This window comes from Hypanus sabinus, chromosome 4 (genome assembly GCF_030144855.1).
Source record: "Hypanus sabinus isolate sHypSab1 chromosome 4, sHypSab1.hap1, whole genome shotgun sequence".
In the NCBI taxonomy this organism is placed as follows: Eukaryota; Metazoa; Chordata; class Chondrichthyes; order Myliobatiformes; family Dasyatidae; genus Hypanus; species Hypanus sabinus.
This window is the reverse complement of record NC_082709.1, coordinates 157099781-157124848: the sequence shown is the minus strand read 5'-3', so window position 1 is coordinate 157124848 and position 25068 is coordinate 157099781. Positions and strand designations below refer to the sequence as shown.

The window sequence follows — 25068 nt, the reverse complement described above, 5'->3', positions numbered from 1 at the left end:
CAGGAAACAGGTAGGCTGCAGATGGACTTAGACAGATTAGGGAAATGGGCAAGAAAGTGGCAAATGAAATTCAATGCTGCTCAGAGATAGTGTCACTGCTGCAGAAAAGAAAGAAGTCATGGGGGGTTGTCTATGGAGTCTCTGTGGGTGGAAGGTAGGAATAGGAAAGGTTCAATAACTCTACTGGGTGTTTTTAACAGACCACCCAATTGTAACAGGGACATCAAGGAGCAGATAGGGAGACAGATTCTGGAAAGGAGTAGTAATAACAGGGTTGTTGTGGTGGGAGATTTTAGTTTCCCAAATATTGATTGGCATCTTCCTTGAGTGAGGGTTTTAGATGGGCTGGAGTTTGATAGGTGTGTTCAGGAAGTTTTCTTGACACAATATGTAGATAAGCCTACAAGAGCTGTACTTGATCTGGAATTGGGGAAAGGACCTGGTCAGGTGAAAGGTCTCTCAGTGGGAGAACATTTTGGAGATAGTGATTACAATTCTATCTCCTTTATGATAGCATTGGAGAGGGATAGGAACAGACAAGTTAGGGGACTTTTTAATTGGAGTAAGAGGAAATATGAGGTTATCAGGCAGGAAGCTGGAAGCATAAATTGGAAACAGATGTTCTCAGGGAAACGTACAGAAGAAATGTGACAAATGTTCAGGGGATACAGGTGTCTCCCCCTTTACAAAGGTACAGCGTTCCTATGAAACCTTTCTTAAGCCAAAATGGCGTAAAGCGAAGAACCGTTAATTTATATGGGAAAAATCTTCTTAAAAGTGAAAATCTTCGTTGTAATGCGAAAACAGGTGACTAATGAAGGTCTCTTGTAAAAGCAAAGTGGCATAAAGCAAACATTCGTAAAGTGGGGACACCTGTATTTTTGTGGGGTTCTGTGTAGATACGTTCTACACAGGATATAAGGTACAGGAAAAGGATGGTAGGGTACAGGAAATGTGGTGTACAAAGTTTGTTGTAAATCTAGTCAAGAAGAAAAGAAGAGCTTATGAAAGGTTCAAAAAACAAGGTAATGATAGCGATCTAGAAGATTATAAGGCTAACAGGAAGGAGCTTATGAATGAAATTAGGAGAGCCAGAAGGACCAATGAGAAGGCCTTGGTGGACGGGATTAAGGAAAACCCCAAGGTATTCTACAAATATGAAGAACAAGAGGATAAGACATAAGAGAATAGGACCAATCAAGTGTGACAGTGGAAAAATGGGTATGGAACTGGAGGAGATGAAAAAGGTACTTAATGAATATTTTGCTTTAGTATTCACTATGGAAAAGGATCTTGCTGATTGTAGGGATGATTTGCAGCAGACTTGAGCATGTAGATATTAAGGAAGATAATGTGCTGGAGCTTTTGGAAAGCATAAAGTTGGATAAGTCACCGGGACCTGGCAGGATGTACCCCAGGCTACTGTGGGAAATGAGGGAGGAGATTGCTGAGCCTCTGGCAATGATATTTGCATCATCAATGAGGATGGGAGAGTTTCCAGAGGATTGAAGGGTTGCAGATTTTGTTCCCTTATTCAAGAAAGGGAGTAGAGATAGTGCAGGAAATTATAGACCAGGAAGTCTTACTTCAGTGGTCGTTAAGTTGATGGAAAAGATCCTGAGATGCAGGATTAATGAACATTTGGAGAGGCAGAATATGATTGAAATTTTTGAGAATGTGACTACACACATTGATGAAGGTAGAGCCGTAGACGTAGTGTATATGGGTTTTAGCAAGGCATTTGATAAGGCACCCCATGCAAGGCTTATTAGGAAAGTAAGGAGGCTTGGGATCGAAGGGAACATTGCTTTGTGGATCCAGAACTGGCTTGCCCATAGAAGGCAATGAGTGGTTGTAGGTGGGTCATTTTCTGCATTGAGGTCCGTGACCAGTGGTGTGACTCAGGGATCTGTCCTGGGACCCCTATTCTTCATGATTTTTATAAATGACATTCTGAAGGAACATTGTCTCATTTTTTAACTGCATTGCATTTGTGGTTTCTAAATGACAATAAACTGAAACTGAACTAAAAACTGAACTGGATGAGGAAATGGAGGGATGTGTTTGTAAATTTGCTGATGGCATAAAGGTTGTAGATGTTGTGGATAGTGTGGAGGGCTGTCAGAGGTTACAGCGGGACATTGATAGGATGCAAAATTGGGCTGATAAGCGGCAGATGGAGTTCAACCCAGATAAGTGTGAGGTAGTTCAGTTTGGTAGGTCAAATATGATAGCAGAATATCACATCAACGGCAAATCTCTTGGCAGTGTGGAGGATCAGAGGGATCTTGGAGTCTGATTCCATAGGACATGCAAAGCTGCTACGCAGGTTGATTCTGTGGTTAAGAAGGCATATGGAGCATGGGCTTTCATCAGTTCTGGGATTGAGTTTAAGAGCTGAGAGGTAATGTTGCAGCTATATAGGACCCTGGTCAGACCCCACTTGGAGTGCTGTGCTCAATTCTGGTCGCCTCATTATAGGAAGGATGTGGAAACCATAGAGAGGGTGCAGAGGAGAGTTACAAGTATATTGCCTGGATTGGGGAGCATGCCTTATGAGAATAGGTTGAGTGAACTCAGCCTTTTCTCCAAGGAGCGACGGAGGATGAGAGGTGACCTGATAGAGGTGTACAAGATAATGAAAGGCATTGATTGTGTGAAAAGTCAGGCGCTTTTTCCCAGGGCTGGGAAAAGCATCCTAAGCAGCTGCATCACTGCCTGGTTTGGAAATTGCACATCTTGGATCACAAGACCCTGCAGCAGATAGTGAGGTTAGCTGAGAATTTCATCGGGGTCTCTCTTCCTGCCGTCATGGACATTTACACTACATGCTGCATCTGCAAAGGATACAGCATTATGGAGGACCCCATGCACCCCTCATACAGTCTCTTCTCCCTCCTGCCATCTGGGAAAAAGCTCCAAAGCATTCGGGCTCTCACCACCAGACTATGTAACAGTTTCTTTCCCCAAGCTATCAGACTCCTCAATACCCAGAGTCTGGACTGACACCTTGCGCTATTGTCCTGTTTATTATTTATTGTAATGCCTGCACTGTTTTTGTGCACTTTACGCAGTCCTGTGTAGGTCTGTAGTCTAGTGGAGCTTTCTCTGTTTTTTTTTTTGTAATTCAGTCTAGTTTTTGTACTGTGTCATGTAACACCATGGTCCTGAAAAATGTTGTCTCATTTTTACTATGTACCGTACCAGCAGTTATGGTCGAAATGGCAATAAAAGTGACTTGACTTGAAATGGCTAGCAGAAGAGGGCATAGTTTTAAGGTGCTTGGAAGTAGGTACAGAGGAAATGTCAGGGGTACATTTTTTGCACAGAGAGTGGTGAGTGCGTGGAATGGGAGCTGTCAGCAGTGGAGGAGGTTTTTTTAGAGATTGCAATATGGATGGATGGAGCTTAGAATAATAGAGTATGATGGGTAAACCTAGGTAATTTCTAAAGTAAGTACATGTTCGGCACAGCTTTGTGGGCTGAAGGGCCTGTATGTTTTTATGTTGGAAAATGCATGGTCGTGTACCTTGGTAGAAGAAATAAATGTGCAGACTATTTTATAAATGGGAGAAAATCCAAAAATCTGAGATACAAAGGGACTTGGAGTCCGAAAGGTTAACTTGCAAGTTGTGTTAGAAGTGAGGAAGGCAAATGCCATGTAAGCATTCATTTCAAGAGGTCTAGAATACAGAAGCAGGGATGTGATGCTGAAAGTTTATATTAATGGTCGCCAACTCATTGATCGCGATCGACTAGTCGATCTTGGAGACTTTCCCAGCAGATCTCGAAAAAAAGAAAAATAAATACACAAATACTGTTGAGAGGCTGTTTCCGGGTTGCGGGGTTTTAGTTCCGTTCTTTCTGCCCAGTGCTTATGTGTGTAGCTCCCCCACCCCCACACGACACGGTGGTCCCCAACCACCGGGCCGAAGGAAACAATATGAGTCAGCTGCTCCTTTCCTCATTCCTTGTCATGCCCACTGTTGAACTTGAATACTCGCGAGGTCATTACCCAAGCGAGTCAGGGATCACTGGTTGGCCTCGGGTAACCGGCTGGTGAGAAGTGCCGATGCTACCGGCCCGGAGTGCGGACACACGGGCGCCGCCTCTGAACCTGTTCAGCCCTGTGAGTGTTGGTGGGGAACCCGGTACTAAAATATTCACAGACCTCATTCGGACTCAGAGTTTCATATGCAGCAGAGCAGCTACCTCGCTGCGATCTACTGAAACGAACTTTTGTCGGCCGATAGATCCTACAAGGGAGGGCGGGTGCGCATCCGAATGCACTCCTCGCTCGGTCGCTCTTTCTCCGGACTGTGATCGCCACGGCCCCCGTGCAGGAACAGACGCACCTGGCCAAGGCGGCAGGCGAGCGGGCGGGAGGCTGTCTAATGAGGCAATGAAGCCCTCAAAACTGCTTCGGTACCTTGAGTCCAAGCACCTCGCACTGCAAGACAATCCCGTTAAGTTTTTTTTCCAGCTGAAAAAACGTGAGCAAACGGGACAGCCACTGAGAGCCGCGTTAACTAAATTGCGGAATAGACTGGACATAAGGAGCGTGCTTCGAGTATTGCTGTATTCCCGTCACGTTTAACACCCAACCCCGCCCTCCCCCGTCAGCCGGTCCACAAGAATATTGTCAATATTAAACCGGTCTGCGGTGCAAAAGAAAAGGGTGGTGACCCCTAGTGTTAATACATTATTTCTACTTCTGGGTTGTGGGGTTTTACTTCTGGTCTTTTCTGCCCCAGTGTGCATGCATGAAACTAATAGATTTGGAGTCGATCTTGCATTCACTAAGGCTGAGGCAGGGGATCTTGGGCTTAAAAAGGTTGGTGACTATTAGTTTACAAGGCACTAATGAGGCCTCACCTTGATTTTTTGATTAAATGCTTCCGTCATCTAAGAAAAGATTTGCTGGCATTGGAGAGGGTTCAGAGGAGGTTCACAGGATGATTCTGCGAATTAAAAAGTTATCATACGAGGAACATTTGACAGCTCTAGGTCTGTACTTGCTGGAATTTAGCAGGATGATGGGGATCTCATTGAAACCTTTCAAATGTCAATAGGCCTAGACAGTGTAGATTTGGAAAGGGAGTTTCCTATGGTTGGGGAGTCTAGGACAAGAGGGTACAGCCTCAGAACAGAGGGGTATCCATTTGAAATGACGGGAAGAAATTTCTTTAGCCAGAAAGTGGTGAATTCATGGAATTTATTACCAGAGGCAGCTGTGGAGGCCGGATTATTGGGAGTATTTAAGACAGCTTGATAGGTTCTTGATTGGCCACAGCATCAAAGGTTACATGGAGAAGACCGGGGACTGCGGCTGAGGAGGAAGACAAAGGATCAACCATGAAACAATGTTGGAAAATGCATAGTCATTCACTTAGGCAGAAGAAATAAATGTGCAGGGTATTTTCTAAATGAGGAGAAAATCCAAAAATATGAGATACAATGGGATTTGGGAGTCCTTGTGCAGTAGACCCAAATGGCCCAATTCTTCTATGTCTTGCCTCGAGCCAGCTAGTGAAGTTGATGTTATCATTTGTTAAGGTACTCACTTGATTCCAATTCCATAACCAGACTAAATTGTATTTAGAAATTACTATTGCATAATCTTAACACTCTGGTTCATTTATGGAACTTTAACCTATAACTTTTATTCAATGCAAGGATCACTACATAATTGAGTAATGTATTAACTGCTTACTGCTACCATTAAGCATGTACAGTTCTGTGAAAATTGTTGGTTATTTCAGCAACCGTGCTATTAAAAAGTCAGCTCCCCCAATGTTTACTTCAAATGCAATGTTTATTACTGATAATGTTCATCCAATGCCAGTGTCACTAGATAAGGTTACTTCCAACAATGTGCAGTGCAAGTAAGTAAGTTTTATGTCTTATCTGATTTTGCAGTTACATCCTGTTCTCATATACTATAAAGAAATATTTAGGTATTATGGCTTTCTTTAATCTCTTGTCATAATAGCAGCACTATTTTAACCCTATCTCCATTCAATGATTTATTGAATAATTTATTAACTGCCTATCCCTCCCACTCTGTAAATTAAACCTTATCTTATAGCAATTGTCCATAATTCTGAGATTAATAGTGCTTATTTCAGCAACGGCGCTTTTAATAAGTCAACTCCATCCATGTTTAAGACCATAAGGTATAGGAGTAGAATTAGGCCATTTGGCCCATTGAGTCTGCTCCACCATTTCATCATGGCTGATGATTATTCCTCTCAGCCCCAGTTTTGTGCCTACTCCCCGTATACTTCATGTCCTGACCAATGAAGAATCTATCAACCTCTGCCTTAAATATATATAAAGAATTGGCATTCACAGTTGCTTGTGACAACCAATTCCACAGATTCACCACTTTCTGGCTAAAGAAATTCCTCCTCGAGGGCTTCCGGTGATGTCATTGTCCAGAATGGCAGCTTAAGTTAATAGTTCCTCCAGAAAAACACATAATTTGCCCCAATAATCCATCAAATATAAGAGCTTTCAAAAATATCTGAATTGATAAAGGGGGCAAGAATGAGGAAAAAGAATGGAGATAAAAAAGTGTCACTGTGAAGCCTATGGACAAGATGAAACAGCAACTAAATGATATCAAGTCAGAGCTCGCCATCAATCAATCAAAAAATAGCAGTGGCAGAGACATAAATTGAGAAGGTGAAAGATCACGTGCAAAACATGGAACAGATACTCAGTAAGATGATAAAAATATTAAATCAACAAGAAAGTAAACTGCTTGACCTGGAAGGAAGATCACAACGGAAAAATATCAGGATATACAATGTTCCCAAAGGAACAGAGGCATTATCTGTGATGGAGTTTTACGAAAGTTGCTGCAGGACACGCTACTGATTCCTTTGACTATGGAGCTTGAAGTTGAGAGGGCACATCGTGCGCTTGCCCCGCAGCCTACTGGAGACAGAGGAGATAAGTTACACTCAATAGTAATTAGATTCCTTTCAATACAGTACGAAGGCAGAGATTCTACAAAGGGCCTAGGGAAAGAAGTGGGTGTTTTTGGATGGGAAATTAATATACTTTGATTAAAGTTACCCCCTGGTGGTCCTGCAGAGATGTAAAGAATACTCTGAAGTAAATTGAATATTAAAGCAAGGAAAGAATAGATTCCAAACCCCATACCCTGCTAAACTGCGAGTGTTTTATGAAGATGGGATGCAACTATATCGGGCAGTGGAAGAGGTGACTACAGATGTAAAGGCCAGAGGGTTGCCTGTTAGTGGGATCAAACCACGGGACAGCCTGGCTGAGCAGTTATCCCGATCTGCTTGGGAAATAGTGAGAGAATCGAATAAACAGGGGACGGGAGGAGGGCAAGAAAAGTATATCAGGAAGAGACTGTGAGTTTTCCAAATACAGCACTCACCCCCTCCAGAAGAACCATAAGGTTTGGCTAACTTTAAAAGTGTTGAGAAGTTAAACAGAAGCAAAAATAGATGGTGATATACCTATCAGGAGAAATACTTATTACAATGTGGATTTTATATTAATCAGTTATTCTTTTTTATTCATTCATTCACTCCTTTTATTACTACCCAAATGAGAATATATATATATATGACAGGAATACACTTGGAAGTCTTTTCTGTGTAATGGATACAAATTTGTTCACTTACTTTTATGGGTACTGCAATGGGGCCCCTCAACTCACAGGTTGGAGGGGCTATCCCCCACAGCTAGATGTTTCTTCTAGCTCAACACAGGGTCATCTACTGGAGACTTTAGCCTTGGAATCACACCTTTGTTGTCTTTTTTTTTATTATTCGCATTTCTTGGTTCTTATTTGTTCAGGGAGTAGATCGATTAAGTTTTATTCTGCTAATTTCAATGATATATTGACAGATAAATACACATGGCTATGGAAGAAGTAAAATTCATTTTTTAATGTTAATGGGCTATTAAATCAAATCAAATGTAGTAGAATTCTATCCAAGATGATAAAAGAACAAGCCCATGTAGTATATTTACAGGAAACTCACTTAAGTGATAATGAGTATGGAAAACTAAAGAGAATGGGCTTCACTAATTTGTTTTTCTCCTCATATAAATCACGACATAGGAGAGAAGTTGCTATTTTTATCTCAAGCAAGAATTTTGAAAAAGTATTTGAAATGGGCGATGAGGGCAGATATATTCTGGTAAAGGGGAATATAGATGGAAATTCAGTTACTCTATTGAATATATATGCATCCCCAGGAAGTGATATTAGTTTCTTTCAGAAAATTACTAATATTACAGTAACAGAAACAAAAGGTCTCCTGATATGTGGGAGAGACTTAAATCTACAAATACAACCAAAGTTAGACTCTTCAAATAGAAAAACCTATGAAACAAAGTTAAACATAAGAAATGTAATACACTTTTGAGAGTGTTGGTCTAATTGATATATGGAGGGACCTCTTCCCCAACAGAAGGGATTGCACTCATTCTTCTGCCCCCCACATTCTGTATATACAAGAATAGACTATTTGGAAAAGACAAAGACAAAATAAACACCTGTGGAATTGGGACAATAAATGTAAGTGACAATGCACCTATATATTTATCTGTTGATTTTGACCTACAACTAAAGAATACTATTTGGAAACTAAATTCAAGTCTACTCAATAATCCCTACTTTAAGGAACAAATTAAAAAAGAAATTGGTCTTTACTTAGAATTCAATGATAATGGAAAGGTTTCAGCTCCCATTCTATGGGATACTCTGAAGGCTATTTTAAGAGGGAAAATTATAGAGATATTTTCATTTAAGAAAAAAATAAAGAATAAAACATCAGAGGAATTGCAAAATAGACTGAAGGAACTAGAAAAAAAAACACTAGAACTAGAAAAAAAGTTGAATTTGGCACAGGATACACTAGAGAAAAATTTAAAAATTAGGAATGAAATTAATAGTTTGGCTACACAAGAAATCAGGAAAAATTTAAAATTTCTGAAACAGAGACATTATGAAAGTGGATCGAAATCTATGAAAATACTGGTGTGGAAACTGAAAAAAAAGCAGAAAATACAATTCATAGAATTAGGGACCCAAGAACAAAAGTGATAAAAGATAAGCTAAGTGAAATTCAAGAAGCTTTTGAAGTGTTTTACAAAACTCTGAATTCTAAAGTTCCAGGGGGAGGCAAATTGACACCTTCCTGAATTCTCCAGAGTTACCCACTTTAACCAAAGAACAAAGTAGAACAATGACTGCTGACATAACTGAAGTTGAGCTAAAAGCTGCAATTAGTATGCTTAAATTAAGCAAATCACCAGGATCAGATGGGTATATGGCAGAGTGGTACAAAGAATTTAAAAATTAGTTAATTCCTGTCTTACTCCCCACACTGAACTGGACTCTAAAAAAGGCACAAATGCCAACCAGCTGGAAGGAAGCGATAATCTCAGCTATAACGAAAGAAGGCAAGGATAAAATGGAATGTGGGTCAGTTAGACCAATATCTGTTCTTAATGTAGATTTAGAAATTTAGATGATTTACCTCCATCATGGCCAAGTGATTAGAAGAGTTTCTACCCATACTGATACATAACAATCAGACAGGCTTTATACAACAATGCCAAACACAAGACAAGATATGATGGACACGTCACATTAAGAATCATATACAAAAAAATAAAATCAAAGCAATAGTGATAAGAGTGGACACGTAAAAGGCATTTGATTTGGTTAATTGGAATTTTCTTTACAGAGTTTTACATAGATTTGGTTTCCATGACACAATTATTAAAACTATACAGACACTACATGACAACCCTACTGCTCGGATTAAAATCAATGGATATTTATCAAATAGTCTTAACCTAGAAAGGGGCATGAGACAGGGCTATGCAGGGTCACTGCTACTGTTCGCATTATATCTGGAACCATTAGCTCAATACATCAGTCAAAATGAAGATATCAGCCGAATTACTATTAAAGGGGCAGAGTATAAATTGGCTTGTTACACAGATGACATATTGATCTATGTAGGGCAATCAAAATACTCTTCATATTACTACAACCCACCAAGAGAAATTGAAAGTAGATATCCCTGGGCATGGCAAACAGAGTCTTTCAAATATTTGGGCATCATTATGCCAAAAGATTTGGCAAAATTATCAGAATGCAATTATCAGCCTTTATATAAAAAAAATTAAGGAAGATATAACAAGATGGAACCTAATTCCCTTTTTTAGTCTCAGTTCAATGATTGAGTCTATTAAAATGAATATACTGCCCAGACTGTTATATCTCTTTCAGATCATACCAATAGAGATTAATCAAAATCAATTCAATGAATGGAGCAAAATGTTATCAAGGTATATATATAGGTATAGGACTTATAAATCACAAAGCTACCCAGTACTGTGTCACTCTCATCATTAGCAGATTTTTATCAACAGCATGCTGATTAGTGCTCTTGTTGAAACTGCAACTTGACATTTTATCTTTATGTCTTCACTGCGCAGTCCATATATTTTTGTCAGCCCAAAATATTCTTCCTATTTTATTTAATTTCTGCAAGTTTTGCCTTTAAACCTGCATCTGTTTGTTGTAAGCTAACACAATTGTTCAACCAGGCAGATTTCTGTTTAGATGTTGCAATTTTGCTCACACTCAATTAATTCCATTCTTGTTTGCAACTCAGTTGTGTCTCTCACTGCAATTTCTATTGATACATTGATTCCAACTGTTCTTTTAAATGTGAGTTGTTCTTCAGTTAGGAGCATTTAAGAATGCTTTCTTGTAAGACTACACAAACTATACAATATCTTTGTGCATCATTAAGCCCATCACTAAACTGACAATGCTCTGACAATCTCTTCAATTCAGCCTAGTAAGTTGAAGTATACTCCCCTTCCTTTTGATTCCTCTTACAAAACCTGAAGCATTCTACAATCAGCAATGGTTTTGTTCCCGCATGATATTAGCAAAGCATATTTCAGCTAGTTTTGTTGGAGCAGTTAAACTTCAAAGCAAATTGTATATTTTTCCACCTATTGTATGCAGCAAAACTGGCATTTGCTTTTCATCAGCTATTTCATTCACTTCAAAAATATTACACAGCTTGTTCAGTATACATTATCCATTTATCTGTTGTGCAATCAAACACGTCTTTCTTTACAATTCAGCCAGCCACTTCTGCTTTATTTTTTTATTATCACTCACTGCTTATGAACCCATGAATTTTGTCCATTTTATGCCTATTTTTTAACTCGACCATCTTTCTCCCCATCCAAAGACATATATGCACACTATTTTAAACTCTAACATCTCTCCCTCTCCTTCTCCTTCTGAAGAATGAAACATAGGTAGTAACCTCAGGCTCATTTTAAAACTACCTTGGTGCCGTCATTACGTTTTGTAATTCCAAAAACTAATCAAAAGAAAAACACAGGAGTCCAGGGGTAATGTGTCTACTTTGTTTTATTTTAGTGGGTGTGCACATACAACAGGGTGGCGTAATGACGTATGCCATTCACACTCCTCTTACAGATAACCAATAATGTATAACATATAAAATTATGTATAACAACAAAGAATGCTTAATCAAACAATATATTTACAATATTACTTAAATATTACTGATATATTAAATACACAACATATCCTGCCTGTTATTTCCTCAATGATTTCCAACAGATTTGTCAGTCACGATTTCCCATTAAGGAAACCATGATGACTTTGGCCTATTATGTGCCTTCAAATATGAATTGAGGGAGAGAGAGAGAGAGGGGTGGGGGAAGCAAGATTAGACCATGTGAGATTTTGAAGGGCACAAGGAATAAACAGAGTGTGGGATTCAACAATCAAATGTTGCAAATGTTGGAAATCCAAAATAATAACAGAAATGCTTGGATTCATTTGAGGAAAGTCAAGAGTATTCGTGGATGACAAAATTGTTTGAATGTTTGTTTGTAATGGTGCTGCCAATTAAAATGAAAATTTGCACATGAATTACCAACATAGCATTGTCAGTCTGGGTTTCAATGTTTGTTCTGTGCTATTGCAGATTTAAGCTCCAGAAGTGATTACTAACACAAGCCCACTGTGAGCTCCAAACATGGAAGATCAACACTCAAAAAAGTCCACCCTCTTTTGTTCACCTTTCCGTTGGGGTTTTGTCCTGATGTTACTCATGGGATTGATGGCGATGGTTCTAAATTTTCAATGGATGAAGGTGTGTAGAATAAATGCAACAATATGTTCATGATGTAGATAGATGAAACAAGAATTTGACATGTTGAGTATAACAATGCAAAGTTTATGTATGGTGACTTCTTGCTGCAATCTGAATATTTGATTTTGTTTTAAACTTTTTCATTGGAATATCTGATTTAATTACACGTACTGTTTCTACAACTTAATATCTGAAATATGTTACCTGTCCTTTGCCCATATTTCCATATATCTCTGTCTGTTCACCTATGCAAATTTGCATACTTGATTTTCTGGAATTCACATGGTCTATGCCTTCTTTCTGTTTCCACTTCCCCGAAATTACTGTATCACTAAAACATATTTGCTTAAAGTTCTCTGTATTTAGAATTCAGAATATAATATTCTAATTTCCTTTTTTTTAAAGTCTTCGGAAATCCACTGGTCTACAGAATACACCCTTCTTTACTATAATTGGCCCAGATTTTTCAGTTGTAATGATACAATTTTCCATACTTACACAGTGAAATGGTGAGCACCTTCAGGATATCTGCTCATGAACTTGACTTGTCAATCCTGACGTTTCAGCCAAAGGGTTATTGTTTCTCAATAGATTATGCTCTTTTGAATCTTTCTCCACTGTAATTAAAAGAAAAATAATCTGAATTGTCAAAAAAGAAGTGTTTATGAGCCATTTGCTGTAAAATATCCTGAACATTTTAGGTGCTTGTTGTGAGGTCTCAGAATTTAAATGCTGTAAGAGCAACAGGCTTTCTTCTTACAGAAACATCCGCATGGTGCTAAGCTAGAACACATCATCAGTGATATTACCTGGGGTCGTCAGGTGTTTCAGGTCTTTCAACATCATACACCCTCACCCAGTCAACCCGACTGGGGTTAATCAGATCACAGCCTGTGCCCTAACGGATCTGCCCTCTTTATCCAGAGCTATCTTCATGCTTTCTCTGCTGCATCTGTGGTGGTAGAAATGGCTCCCCTTCTTGTCTCTCCCATGATTCCAAGTGCAGTGCATACTTTGCAGAGCAACTTTAATTACTGCTTACAGTGAGACGCTATGTATGTGTATTGTAATTTCTTCACACAGATAGCTATAAAGACAAAAATTGTAAGGTTGGCTGTATTTAAGCTTTTATGATACAAATATTCAGTTTTAATTAAGTGCTCCTTTAAACATTTAAAATATCAGTTTCCTTTCCTTCTTCATTGATCCCTGTCTATGAGAATTCTTTCATGTGTTTGGCTGTTCAGCTGTTTTTTGCCTGAAGTCGATTGTGTGAACATGAAGAAAAATTGTAAAAGGTCAAAGTTAGAGTTCTTTGCCTAAATGCACCAATACTTTGTAACAAGTTAAGTGAACTGATGGCAGAAACAAGCATAAATATGAATGAATAGATATTACAGAAACAAGATAGCAAGATGACAAAGCTGGATACTGAACATTTTGGATAATTAGACAATTTTGACGAATATGCAAAAATAAAAAGGAAGTTGCGAGCTTCTGTTAACAATGAATGACGGTGCAAGAGTGAAAAATTATGGTCATTTGGAAGATCAAGTTGTAGAGTCACTGAATGAAAGTGAAAAATAGCAAGGGAAAGCAGCTACTGGTGGCAATGATCTATAGACTCTCTAGGGCAGAACATAAATCAAGCAATTGCAGGAACGGTAGGAAAAGTTATGGCAATAATTGTGGGTGAATTTAATCTTCATACATGTCAATCAATTGGCAAGATAAATATGGTATGATGTAACTTTACAAAGTGTTCATGATTCCTCATACAATGCATTGTGGAACAAACCTGGTATGAAATATATTAGATCTGCAAATATTCTATATACTTTATAATGAGACAGAATCAGTGATGGTTGCTTAGTAGAGAGTCTTCATAGAGAGAAAAGGATTTCATTTTCATTTTGAGAATAATAAAATTAGTTCTAAAACTAATGATTTAAAATTGAAATTTACAAAGGTGTAAGGTAAAATTGCCTAAAATAGACTGGGAAAATAATTAAAATAATAAGGAGGGGCAAGCATTCACATAACATATCAATGAAGGTGCATAAAATGAAGTACAAGGAGGATGATCAATCCATGACTAAGTACAGAATCAGAATCAGAATCAGGTTTATTATCACCGGCATGTGGCATGAAATTTGTTAACTTGGCAGCAGCAGGTCAGTGCAAAACATAATCTAGCAGAGAGAGAGAGAGAGAGAATAAAATAAAATGTAATAATAAATAAACAATTAAATCAATTATGTATATTGAATAGTTTATAAAAATGTGCAAAAACAGAAATACTGTTGTTACGAAATCCCGTAACTGGATCACTTACCAGCAAAGATAGAGAGGTCCATTGAAGACTGATGGTACTATTTTTAAAAGTCTTTATTTATAAAGAGGCACAAAAATAAGATTAATACAAACATTCAGATAATATACATCATCACTACTCAATCTCAAAGCGCGGGTCTAATAATAACCATAAATAAGAAACAGCTCGATCGTTTGTCTAGGGGATAATATATTGTCCGATGGAAATATAAAAGTCACTCAGGTCCTGCAGGCTTCAGCCTTTTGGGGACCGCTGGGTTTTCACTTGTTGGAGAGAGAGAGATTGGTGAGAAAAGAAACTTGCCTGGGTCTTTTATGAAGCAAATCCGTTGAATCAGGGGAGCGGGCTTCCCCGTTGTTAGCTAAAAGCTGGTTTCCGTGGTTCCAGCCACCGATTCCAGCCACGGAATTGAACGCACGTGACTTCCTTCAAATGGCTTCCCACTACTACAGGATCGTTAGCATTTCTTCTGGTGCGTCTTAAGGGGTTGTTCCCCCATACCCTCTTTTATACTTCCTCACGGGGTCTCAGAAGTCAATCAGGTTGGGATGATGCAATCTCTTATTCAACCAGCCCACTTTGCCCGAGGGCTTGCATGTAGCATAGTCCCCAATCCACAAACGTGGTCTCCAGGAGACAATGGTCAATGTTGCATTATTTTGCATCGCGGTGGAACAAGGCATTCGGCACATCTCTGTCTCCCATTTCCTGGGTCTACTGACCCCCCCCTCAAATAGTGCTCTTGCAATTCTCACAAAGGAGGGAGCTGCGGACATAACACTGTATATTAAAATAAGTGAGGTAGTGTCCAAAGCTTCAATGTCCATTTAGGAATTGGATGGCAAATGGGAAGAAGCTGTTCCTGAATTGCTGAGTGTGTGCCTTCAGGCTTCTGTATCTTCTATCTGATGGTAACAGTGAGAGAAGGACATGCTCTGGGTGCTGGAGGTCCTTAATAATGGATGCTGCTTTTCTGAGACACCACTCCCTGAAGATGTCCTGGGTACTTTGTAGGCTAGTACCCAAGATGGGGCTGACTAGATTTACAACCTTCTGCAGCTTCTTTTGGTCCTGTGCAGTAGCCCCTCCGTACCAGACAGTGATGCAGCCTGTCAGAATACTCTGCACAGTACAACTATAGATTAGATTAGATTAGATTAGATTTAGATTACATTAGATTCAACTTTATTGTCATTGTGCCGAGTACAGATACAAAGCCAAATGAAATGCAGTTAGCATCTAACTAGAAATACAATGAATTGTGTTACTTATAAAATAACTGTGAATAAAAAGTAAGTGCTACAGCACACAAATATAGAAGTACTGAGATAGCAATATAGCAATACTGCTTAGCGCTGTGATGTGAGGGTCAGCAGGGTCACAGCCTCAGGGAAGAAGCTCCTCCTGTGTCTGCTGGTGCGGGAGCAGAGGCTCCTTTAGCACCTACTGGATGGGAGGAGAGTAAAAAGTCCATGGTTAGTGTGAGATGCATCCTTGATAATCATTTTCACCCTGCCCAGGCAGCATTTATGGTAGATGTTCTCAATGGTGATCAATTGGGTGCTGATAATCCACTGGGTGGTTTTCACCATACGATGGAGTTCTTTGTGGTCTGTTACAGGACAACTGCCATACCACACTGAGATGCAGTTGGTGAGTATGTTCTCAATGGTACAGCGGTAAAATTCCATCAGTATCCTGGGACAGGGGTGAGCTTTCTTGATGCTCTGCTGGAAATAAAGGCGCTGTTGCTCTTTTTTGATCAGGATGGAGGAGTTCAGGGACCAGGTGAGATCCTTGGAAATGTGGACACCAAGGAATATAGAAGTTTTTGAGTGTATTTGTTGACATGCCAAATCTCTTCACACACCTAATAAAATATAACCGCTGTCTTGCCTTCTTTATGACTACATCGATGTGTTGGGACCAGGTTAGATCCTCAGAGATCTTGACACCCAGGAACTTGAAGCTGCTCACTCTCTCCACTTCTGATCCATCTATGAGGATTGGTACGTGTTCCTTAAAGTCACATTCAGCTCTTTTGTCTTCATGATGTTGAGTGCAAGGTTGTTGCTGTGGCACCACTCCACTAGTTGGCATATCCCACTCCTGTACACCCTCTCGTCACTATCTGAGATTCTACCAACAATGGTTGTATCATCAGAAATTTTGTAGATGTTAAGAATTGTGTCGAATTGACAGAAAGAGCTCATATTTGAAAGTGTACTGTGAGCAAGTTGATGTGGTAAATCTTGAAAAATTGTGTAGAATGGCTAACAAAAGTAAAACAAAATGAGGATGTAAATGTGTGTGTGAATAAACCAGCAAGAAATATAACAATGGACAGCAAGAGTTTCTCCGAGAACACATACAAAAGAGTGCAGATAAAGTGAGCTGGTCTATTGTAGAATGAGACTGTTGAATCAATAACAAGAAATAGAAAATGACAGAGACATTGAACAAATATTTTGTATCTGTTTTCATGCCAGTAGACACAGAAGGCATAGCAATAATGGTAGAAAATGAAGTTGCATTAGTTGGACTGTAAGTTAATGCAATCATTCTCACTAGAAAAAAGATTCCATGAAAACTATGAGCACTGAAGTGTAAAATGGCAGATGCTGTGAATCAGCAAAAAATGAGACAATATGAGAAGTACTCAACAGGTTGGGCAATATCTATGGAAAGATAAATAGAGTCAGTCTTCCTGGTTAATTGCCTTCAAGATGATAAGGCGAGAAAAAAATTGTAATTTGGGTTGGGAGAGTTGGGAGGATCAAGAATAATGGCAATAAAAGAAAGTTCTGAAGATAGCAAATGCTTTTGACATCAGTTAGAGAGAAATATTAAACAGGATATGACAAGGTAATAGAAATTATCAGGCAGATAGGAAAAGATTCAAGGTTGTGTTCAAAGTCTCCCAGAATAAATTTCTAGTCTGCTTAAAAAGGAGAAGGTGCATTTAAGACTGCGAACCACATCCGTGCACAGGAGGATGTATAGGGCAGAGGGAACAAACTACCTCAGCTTCCCAGGTGCCCATCTCATCAGTCATTATCTGTGCAAGAGTTTTCAGGTTCCACAATTACCTTAATATCAATTTCAGAATCTTCAAGCCCAGAGTGAAATAAGTTGTCCTTGACCACAAGCATGAGCCTAAGGAGAAGAATTCTATGTACCTTTCTTGCGCAATACATCTGCATATAGTCAAATTTGCATTTGTATCTAAATGAAATTATGGTTCTCTTCACTTGGTTTTTGGACTTTACACCCTAATCTTTAGTGTAAGGTTTTGTGCTCATATATTTCTCCAGCCTGGTTTAATGTATTTAGTGGAGTAAGCTTCACTGGTAAGTCTAATGTTTATTGTCTATCTCTAATTACACCCTGTGTTACATCAGTAGGGAGTTAAATCAATCGCATAGTGACATATGAAACAGAGCACATAAGGACAGCAGATAATTTCTGAAGGATGTTATTAAACAATGGGTTTGTACACCAATCTGGTATATGAGAATATTGCAGCCTCTTAAGCTGCATTTAATTTACTGAATGTAAATTTTTGTGCTGCCATGATGGCATTTTTTAATCAAAATTTGTTCATTAGAGTTGTTTTGCTGAAATACAGTATTTGCCGATTGTTCACAACAGGAACAGTGCAATGATTGGAACAAAATATCAACTTTTTACAATAACTGAACAAGTGTTCAAACAAGTGGTTACCTAAACCAGTTTGTTTCCTAAAATACAGCTGAGCAAATACAGTCAGCTAGGGCAGTAAAAGACCATGTTCATTTGATTTCTGGGTACCCTAGACAGTAGTTGAATTGGAATCGGTTTATTATTGCCGCATGTACTGAGATACAGTGAAAGGCTTGTCTTACATACTGTTCATACGGATAAAATCATTACACCGTGCATTTAGACAGAGCAAATTGGAACAAAAAATGCTGAATAAAGTGTAGCAGATAAAAGGAAAGTGCAGTGCAGGTAAGCAATAAGGTGCAAGATCTGAACAAGGCATTTTTGTGGTCAGACAGTTCATCTTACCATATCAGGGAATCATTTAATAGACTTATTACAGTGGAGTAGAAGCTGTCCTTGACCCTGATGGTACATGCTATCAGTTTTTTTTTAATCTACTTACACACCACCCTGTATTGGTATTGAGTTTTCTGACCATGAAGTTCTAAACTCAAACTAAGATCTTAAGCCCTATCCAATATAGCTACAGTACACTCACAAAAGGGAGGTTATAGAGTAGCCCCTTACTCTTTAAAGGATAGATCATGTCCCTGTTTATCCTCCACTGTGGGCTTAGCTGCCAACACCCACTATTTGAGCAGTGGATCACCCCTCCCTACCAAGGAGGACCTACTTCCAACGAACTAAGTAGTTTAAACACAGTTCATTAATTTGAGGGGTTAATTTTAAATCCAGACAAACTTTTAAAACACATTTAAAACTCACAGAGATTTTCTATCTTATAAAAGATTCCCAAAACACAAAACATTTCCAAAACGCAGGTAAAATTCCTATAGGTTAAGCAGACTTCAACTCATTTTAATGAGTTGCGGATGAATAAGCCATCCATCGCAGACATTGAAAGCAGAGGAATGATTTTTTGTTCCTTGGCTTTCTGTCATTCTTCTTGATGTTACTTGATCATTCCTAACAAGTCTGACTGCACTCTAACATTTATACTGTTTTTTTTTGTTTTGCTCTTTGGATGACTTCTTACACATATAATATTTTTGCATTTACCTTTCACACTGATGATAGAAACATGGAAAGCCTACAACATAATATAGGCCCTTTGGCCCACAATGCTGTGCGGAACATGTACTTGTCACGTACCCTATGACTGGGTTACCAAACCAGCAGAAATGGAATGATACATTGGAGTCTGGTGATACTGTAACTAAAGGTGTTTATTATTAAACTAAGTAATACAGTATCAAAAATGCAAATATACATATAAAACATATTAGCAATGATAAATATTGAAGTGCAGGAATAAGAATCAAAACCAAGCTCAATCATAGTCTAGGGGCAAATGAATAGTCTTAAGATAATGCAGAGTTCAGTTCAGTTCAGTTTGGGTTGAGGTAGTTGCTGTTGTGACGTTGGAGAGAGAGAGTGAGAGATGAGCAGCTGCAGCAGGCAAACCTTCTGTTGTCTTCTTGTTCCATTGTACCGTTGTGGTCACCGATTATGACCGCTCTGTTCCAAGCCAGACCGTTCTTCAGTGGTGGGCTCATCACCCAGGCAAGGATGGACACACACACAAGCCCCCACTTGTCTGGTTTCACACACTTTGAGCCTCTGACCGATTCCCCCGAATCGATCCTCCAAGCCCCCACCTTCCTGTGGGTGCACAACACTCTTTCAGTGTCCAGTGGCGTGTCTGCCTGTGTCTCAGCAGACTCCGTCTTTTATCTCCCCAGCCAGGGTACCAGCCATCCATCAACTGATCATATCCATCAAACTGGCCACTCCCTCCTGTCTCAGCAAGCACCTGGCATCACTCTGCTGTGTCGGCAAGGATTCACACAAGCAGGCAGAGTCCTTGAAAGTAAAGTCAACAATCAGCGAAGAAGCCATAATTTTAAATCCTTGTGTCTCTCTCATTATCAGTATGTGCAGCATGGTGCCTCTCCCCTGGTTATCTCTCTCTTGTTAGCAGCATAGTTCACGGGCATCAACTTTGGACCCCATCTCCCCATGGTTTGCTCATCACACATAACATACTTAATTAGAAATTAGATACGTAGAAACATATAAAATCTACAGCACAATACAGATCCTTTGGCCCACAAAGCGGTGCCGAACATGTCCTTACCTTAGGACTACGTAGGTTTATCCACAGCCCTCTATTTTTCTAAGCTCCATATATCCATCCAGGAGTCTCTTAAAAGACCCTATCATTTCCACCTCCACCACCATCGCCGGCAGCCAATTTGACGCACTCACCACTCTCTGCGTAAAAAATTTACCCCTGACATCCCCTCTATATCTGCTTCCAAGCATCTTAAAACAATGGCCTCTCATGCTAGCCATTTCAGCCCTGGGAAAAAGCCTCTGACGATCCACATGGTCAGCTCCTCTCATTATCTTGTACACCTCTATCAGGCCAACTCTCATCGTCCATCGCTCCAAGGAGAAAAGGCCGAGTACACTCAACCTATTCTCATAAGGCATGCTCCCCAATCCAGGCAACATCTTTGTAAATTTCCTCTGTACCCTTTCTATAATTTCCACGTCCTTCCTGTAATGAGGTGACCAGAGTTCAGCACAGTACTCCAAGTGAGGTCTGACCAGGGTCCTATAAAGCTTCAACATTACCTCTCAGCTCTTAAACCCAATCCCATGATTGGTGAAGGACAATGCACCATTTGCCTTCTTAACCAGAGTCGACCTGCATAGCAGCTTTGAGTGTTCTTTGGACTCAGACTCCAAGATCTCTCTGATCCTCCACACTGCCAAGAGTCTTGCATTAATACTATATTCTGCCATCGTTTTTGACCGACCAAAAATAACCACCTCACACTTGTCTGGGTTGAACTCCATCTGCCACTTCTCAGCCCAGTTTTGCATCCTATCATTGTCCTGCTATAACCTCTGACAGCCCTCCACACTATCCACAACACCCCCAACCTTTGTGTCATCAGCAGATTTACTAACCCATCCCTCCACTTCCTCATCCAGGTCATTTATAAAAATCACAAAGAGAAAGGGTACCATAGAACCATAGAACACTGCAGCACAGTACAAGCCCTTCAGCCCTCCATGTTGTGCTGACCCATATAATCCTTTAAAAAGTACTAAACCCACACTACACCATAACCCTCCGTTTTTCTTTCATCCATGTGCCTGTCCAAGAGGCTCTTAAATACCCCTAATGTTATAGCCTCCACCACCATCCCTGGCAAGTTATTCCAGGCACTCACAACCCTCTATGTAAAAAACTTACCCCTGATGTCTCCCCTAAACTTCCCTCCCTTAATTTTGTACATATGCCCTCTGGTGTTTGCTGTTTGTGCCCTGGGAAACAGGTACTGACTATCTACCCTATCTATGCCTCTCGTAATCTTGTAGACCTCTATCAAGTCCCCTCTCATTCTTTTACAATCCAAAGAGAAAAGTCCCAGCTCTGCTAACCTTTCTTCATATGACATGTTCTCCAAGCCAGGCAACATCCTCTAAATCTCCTCTGCACCCTTTCCATAGCTTCCACATTCTTCCTATAATGAGGTGACCAGAATTGAACACAATACTCTAAGTGCGGTCTCACCAGAGATTTGTAGAGTTGCAACATGACCTCTCTACTCTTGAACTCAATCCCCCTGTTAATGAAGCCTAGCATCCCATAGGCCTTCTTAACTACCCTATCAACCTGTGTAGCGACCTTGAGGGATGTATGGATTTGAACCCCAAGGTCCCTTTGTTCATCCACACTCTTAAGTAACTGACCATTAATCCTGTACTCAGTCTTCTGGTTTGTCCTTCCAAAATGCATCACCTCACAGTTGTCTGGTTTGAACTCCATCTGCCATTTTTCTGCCCAACTCTGCACCCTGTCTATATCCTCTTGTAACCTTCAACAACCTACAGCTCCATCCACAACTCTTCCAATCTTCGTGTCATCCGCAAACTTACTCACCCATCCTTCGGCCTCTACATCCAGGTCATTTATAAAAAAACACAAATAGCAGGGGTCCTAGGACAGATCCCTGCGGCACTCCACTAGTCACTGACCTCCAGTCAGAATACTTTCCTTCCACAACTACCCTCTGCTTTCTTCCTTTAAGCCAAATTTTTATCCAAACAGCCAAGGTTCCACTTATCCCATGCCTCATGACTTTCTGGATGAATCTCTCATGAGGGACCTTGTCAAATGCTTTGGTAAAGTCCATATAGACCACATCCACTGCTATAACCTCATCAATTTCTTTTGTTACTTCTTCAAAAAACTCAATCAGGCTCGTGAGGCACAATCTTCCCTTCACAAAGCCATGTTGACTATCCATGGGTAGACTGCACTTCTCCAAATGCTCGTAGATCCTATCCTTAAGAATCCTTTCCAGAAGATTGCAGACCACCAACGTAAGACTCACTAGTCTATAGTTCCCAGGTTTCTCCCTATTACCTTTTTTAAACAAGGGAACTACATTTGCCATTCTCCAGTCCTCCGACACTTCCCCTGTAGCCAAAGAAGATTCAAAGATCATAGCAAATGCTCCTGTGATTTCTTCTCTCAATTCCCACAACAACCTGGGGTGTATCATATCCGGCCCTGGGGATTTATCAATCTTAATGTTTTTAAGAAGATCCAACACTTCTTCTTCCTTAATCTCCACACTGTCCAGCACACAGGCCCGCTCTACTTCAACCGCATCCTGATCACAATCCTTTTCACTTGTGAATACTGAGGCAAAGTACCAGAATAGATCCCTGAGGCACACCACTGGTCACTGATCTCCATGTAGAATATAACCTGTCTACAACCACTTCTGTGGGCAGGCCATTTCTGGATCCACAAAGCAAGGTCCCCTTGGATCCCATGCCTCCTTACTTTCTCAATAAGCCTTGCAAGGAGTACCTTATCAAATGCCTTACTGAAATCCATTTACACTACATCTACTGTTCTACCTTCATCAACGTGTTTAGTCACATCCTCAAAAAAATTCAGTCAGGCTCGTAAGGCATGACCTGTCCTTGACAAAGCCATGCTGACTATTCCTAATCATATTATGCCTCTCCAAACGTTCATAACTCCTGCCTCTCAGGATCTTTTCCATCAATTTACCAACCATTGAAGACTCACTGGTCTCTAATTTTCTGGGCTATCTCTACTCCCTTTCTTGAATAAGGGAATAACATCTGCAACCCTCCAATACTCTGGAACCTCTCCCATCCCCATTGATGATGCAAAGATCATTGCCGGAGGCTCAGCAATCTCCTGCCTCGCCTCCCACAGTAGCCTGGGGTACATCTTGTCCCATATCGCTGACTTATCCAAGTTGATGCTTTCCAATAGCTCCAGCCCATCCTGTTTCGTAATGTCTATATGCTCAAGCTTTTCAATCTGTTGTAAGGCATCCCTTCAATTGCCAAGATCCTTTTCTGTAGTGAATGCTAAAGCAGTTGATCTGAAAGCTTCTGGGGACAGAGTTCCTAGGTACCCATAATTAATGCTGGGAATTCTGACTCTGAGTACACAACCCTTCCAACTATTGACAGATCAGTTATGTGATGTGCTAAGTGATGATATTGATCTGGTCTGCAGGCTTCCTTTCCAAGCAAATTCCTTGTCTGGTTCAATCCAAGTTCAATTAGTACAACACCTTTGACTTCCACTACATCTGGCCCAGTTCTGGGGGCCAGCATCCTGTGTTCGATACTCAGTGCTGTTTTATTTGGAATGTAGTCCTTTTAACTTCAAACCAATTATTGCTTGCTACTTGCTTTAAAAACCAAAGACAGGTTCTTGTTTAAGACAAGAAGCTGAACAATGAATATTGATTAGAAATTTAACTTATTCAGAACAACTCTTTGATCTCTAGAAGCTCACAGCTGCAAGGTTAGAAAGCTGAGGTTGGCAAAAAGTCTGACTGGCCCTGGACAGTGATTAAACATCACAAAACTATGTCACTTTATATGCATACAGTCTATGTATATATCAGAAATTGTACATTATGTTTACCGGGTATTTTTATTTTTATATATCATGTCTTTTAGTTTGTTATTTTTGTGTTCTTTATGTTTTTTATGCTGCATCAGATCCAGAGTTATGATCATTTCATTCTCCTTTACATTTGTGTACTGAGGAATGACACTAAACATTCTTGGATCTTAAATCTTCCGTCTGATGGAAGAGGGCAGAAGAGAAATTATTTGGGCTGTGTGGGGTCTTTGATTATGCTGACTGCTTTACTGTGGCAGCAAAGTGTACAGAGAGAGTCAGTGGAGGGGAGGCTGGTTTATATGTTGTGCTGAGCTGCATCCACATCTCTGTAGCTTCTTGTTGTCATGGGCAGAGCAGCTGCCCCATTGTGCATCCGTATAGGATGTTTCTTGCGGTGTTAAATTGATAAGGGCTGATGGGGATGTGTCAAATTCCTCTTGCTTCTTGAGGATATCAAGGAATTGTTGAGCTTTCTTGGCCATGGTGTCTACATGGTTGATTCAGGACAGGCCATTCGTGATATTCACTCTCTGGAATCTGAAACTCTCCACCCACCTGACACCACTGATATAGGTAGGACTTTGGTCAGTTCCCCCTTCCTAAAGTCAATGACCAACTCTTTTGTTTTGCTGACACTACAGGAAAGATCATTGTCAGGACACCATGTCACTAAACACTATACCTCCTTCCTGTACTCCAACTCTTTGCTATTTGAGATACAACCCACTATGGTGGTACCATCTGCAAATTTGTCAATGAAGTTAGAACAGAACCTGGCCATATAGTCATGTGTGCACATGGAGTAAAATAAGGGGCTGAGGACACAACCTTAA

General features: G+C 40.0%; 1 protein-coding gene across 4 annotated transcripts in view; it reads left to right on the top strand.

The window, feature by feature from the left end:
- LOC132393390 (NXPE family member 3-like) overlaps positions 1–25068 on the top strand; it is a 143598-nt gene that overhangs the window by 94400 nt on the left and 24130 nt on the right. For 3 of the 4 annotated variants that reach the window (XM_059968533.1, XM_059968534.1, XM_059968536.1), the window contains one exon: positions 12045–12212. In XM_059968533.1, the coding sequence (XP_059824516.1) occupies positions 12096–12212 (117 nt within the window). In that variant the 5' untranslated portion in view covers positions 12045–12095. Of the gene's footprint in view, positions 1–10291; positions 10351–12044; positions 12213–25068 lie in introns of all 4 variants that reach the window. The other variant, XM_059968535.1, reaches the window with a different exon arrangement.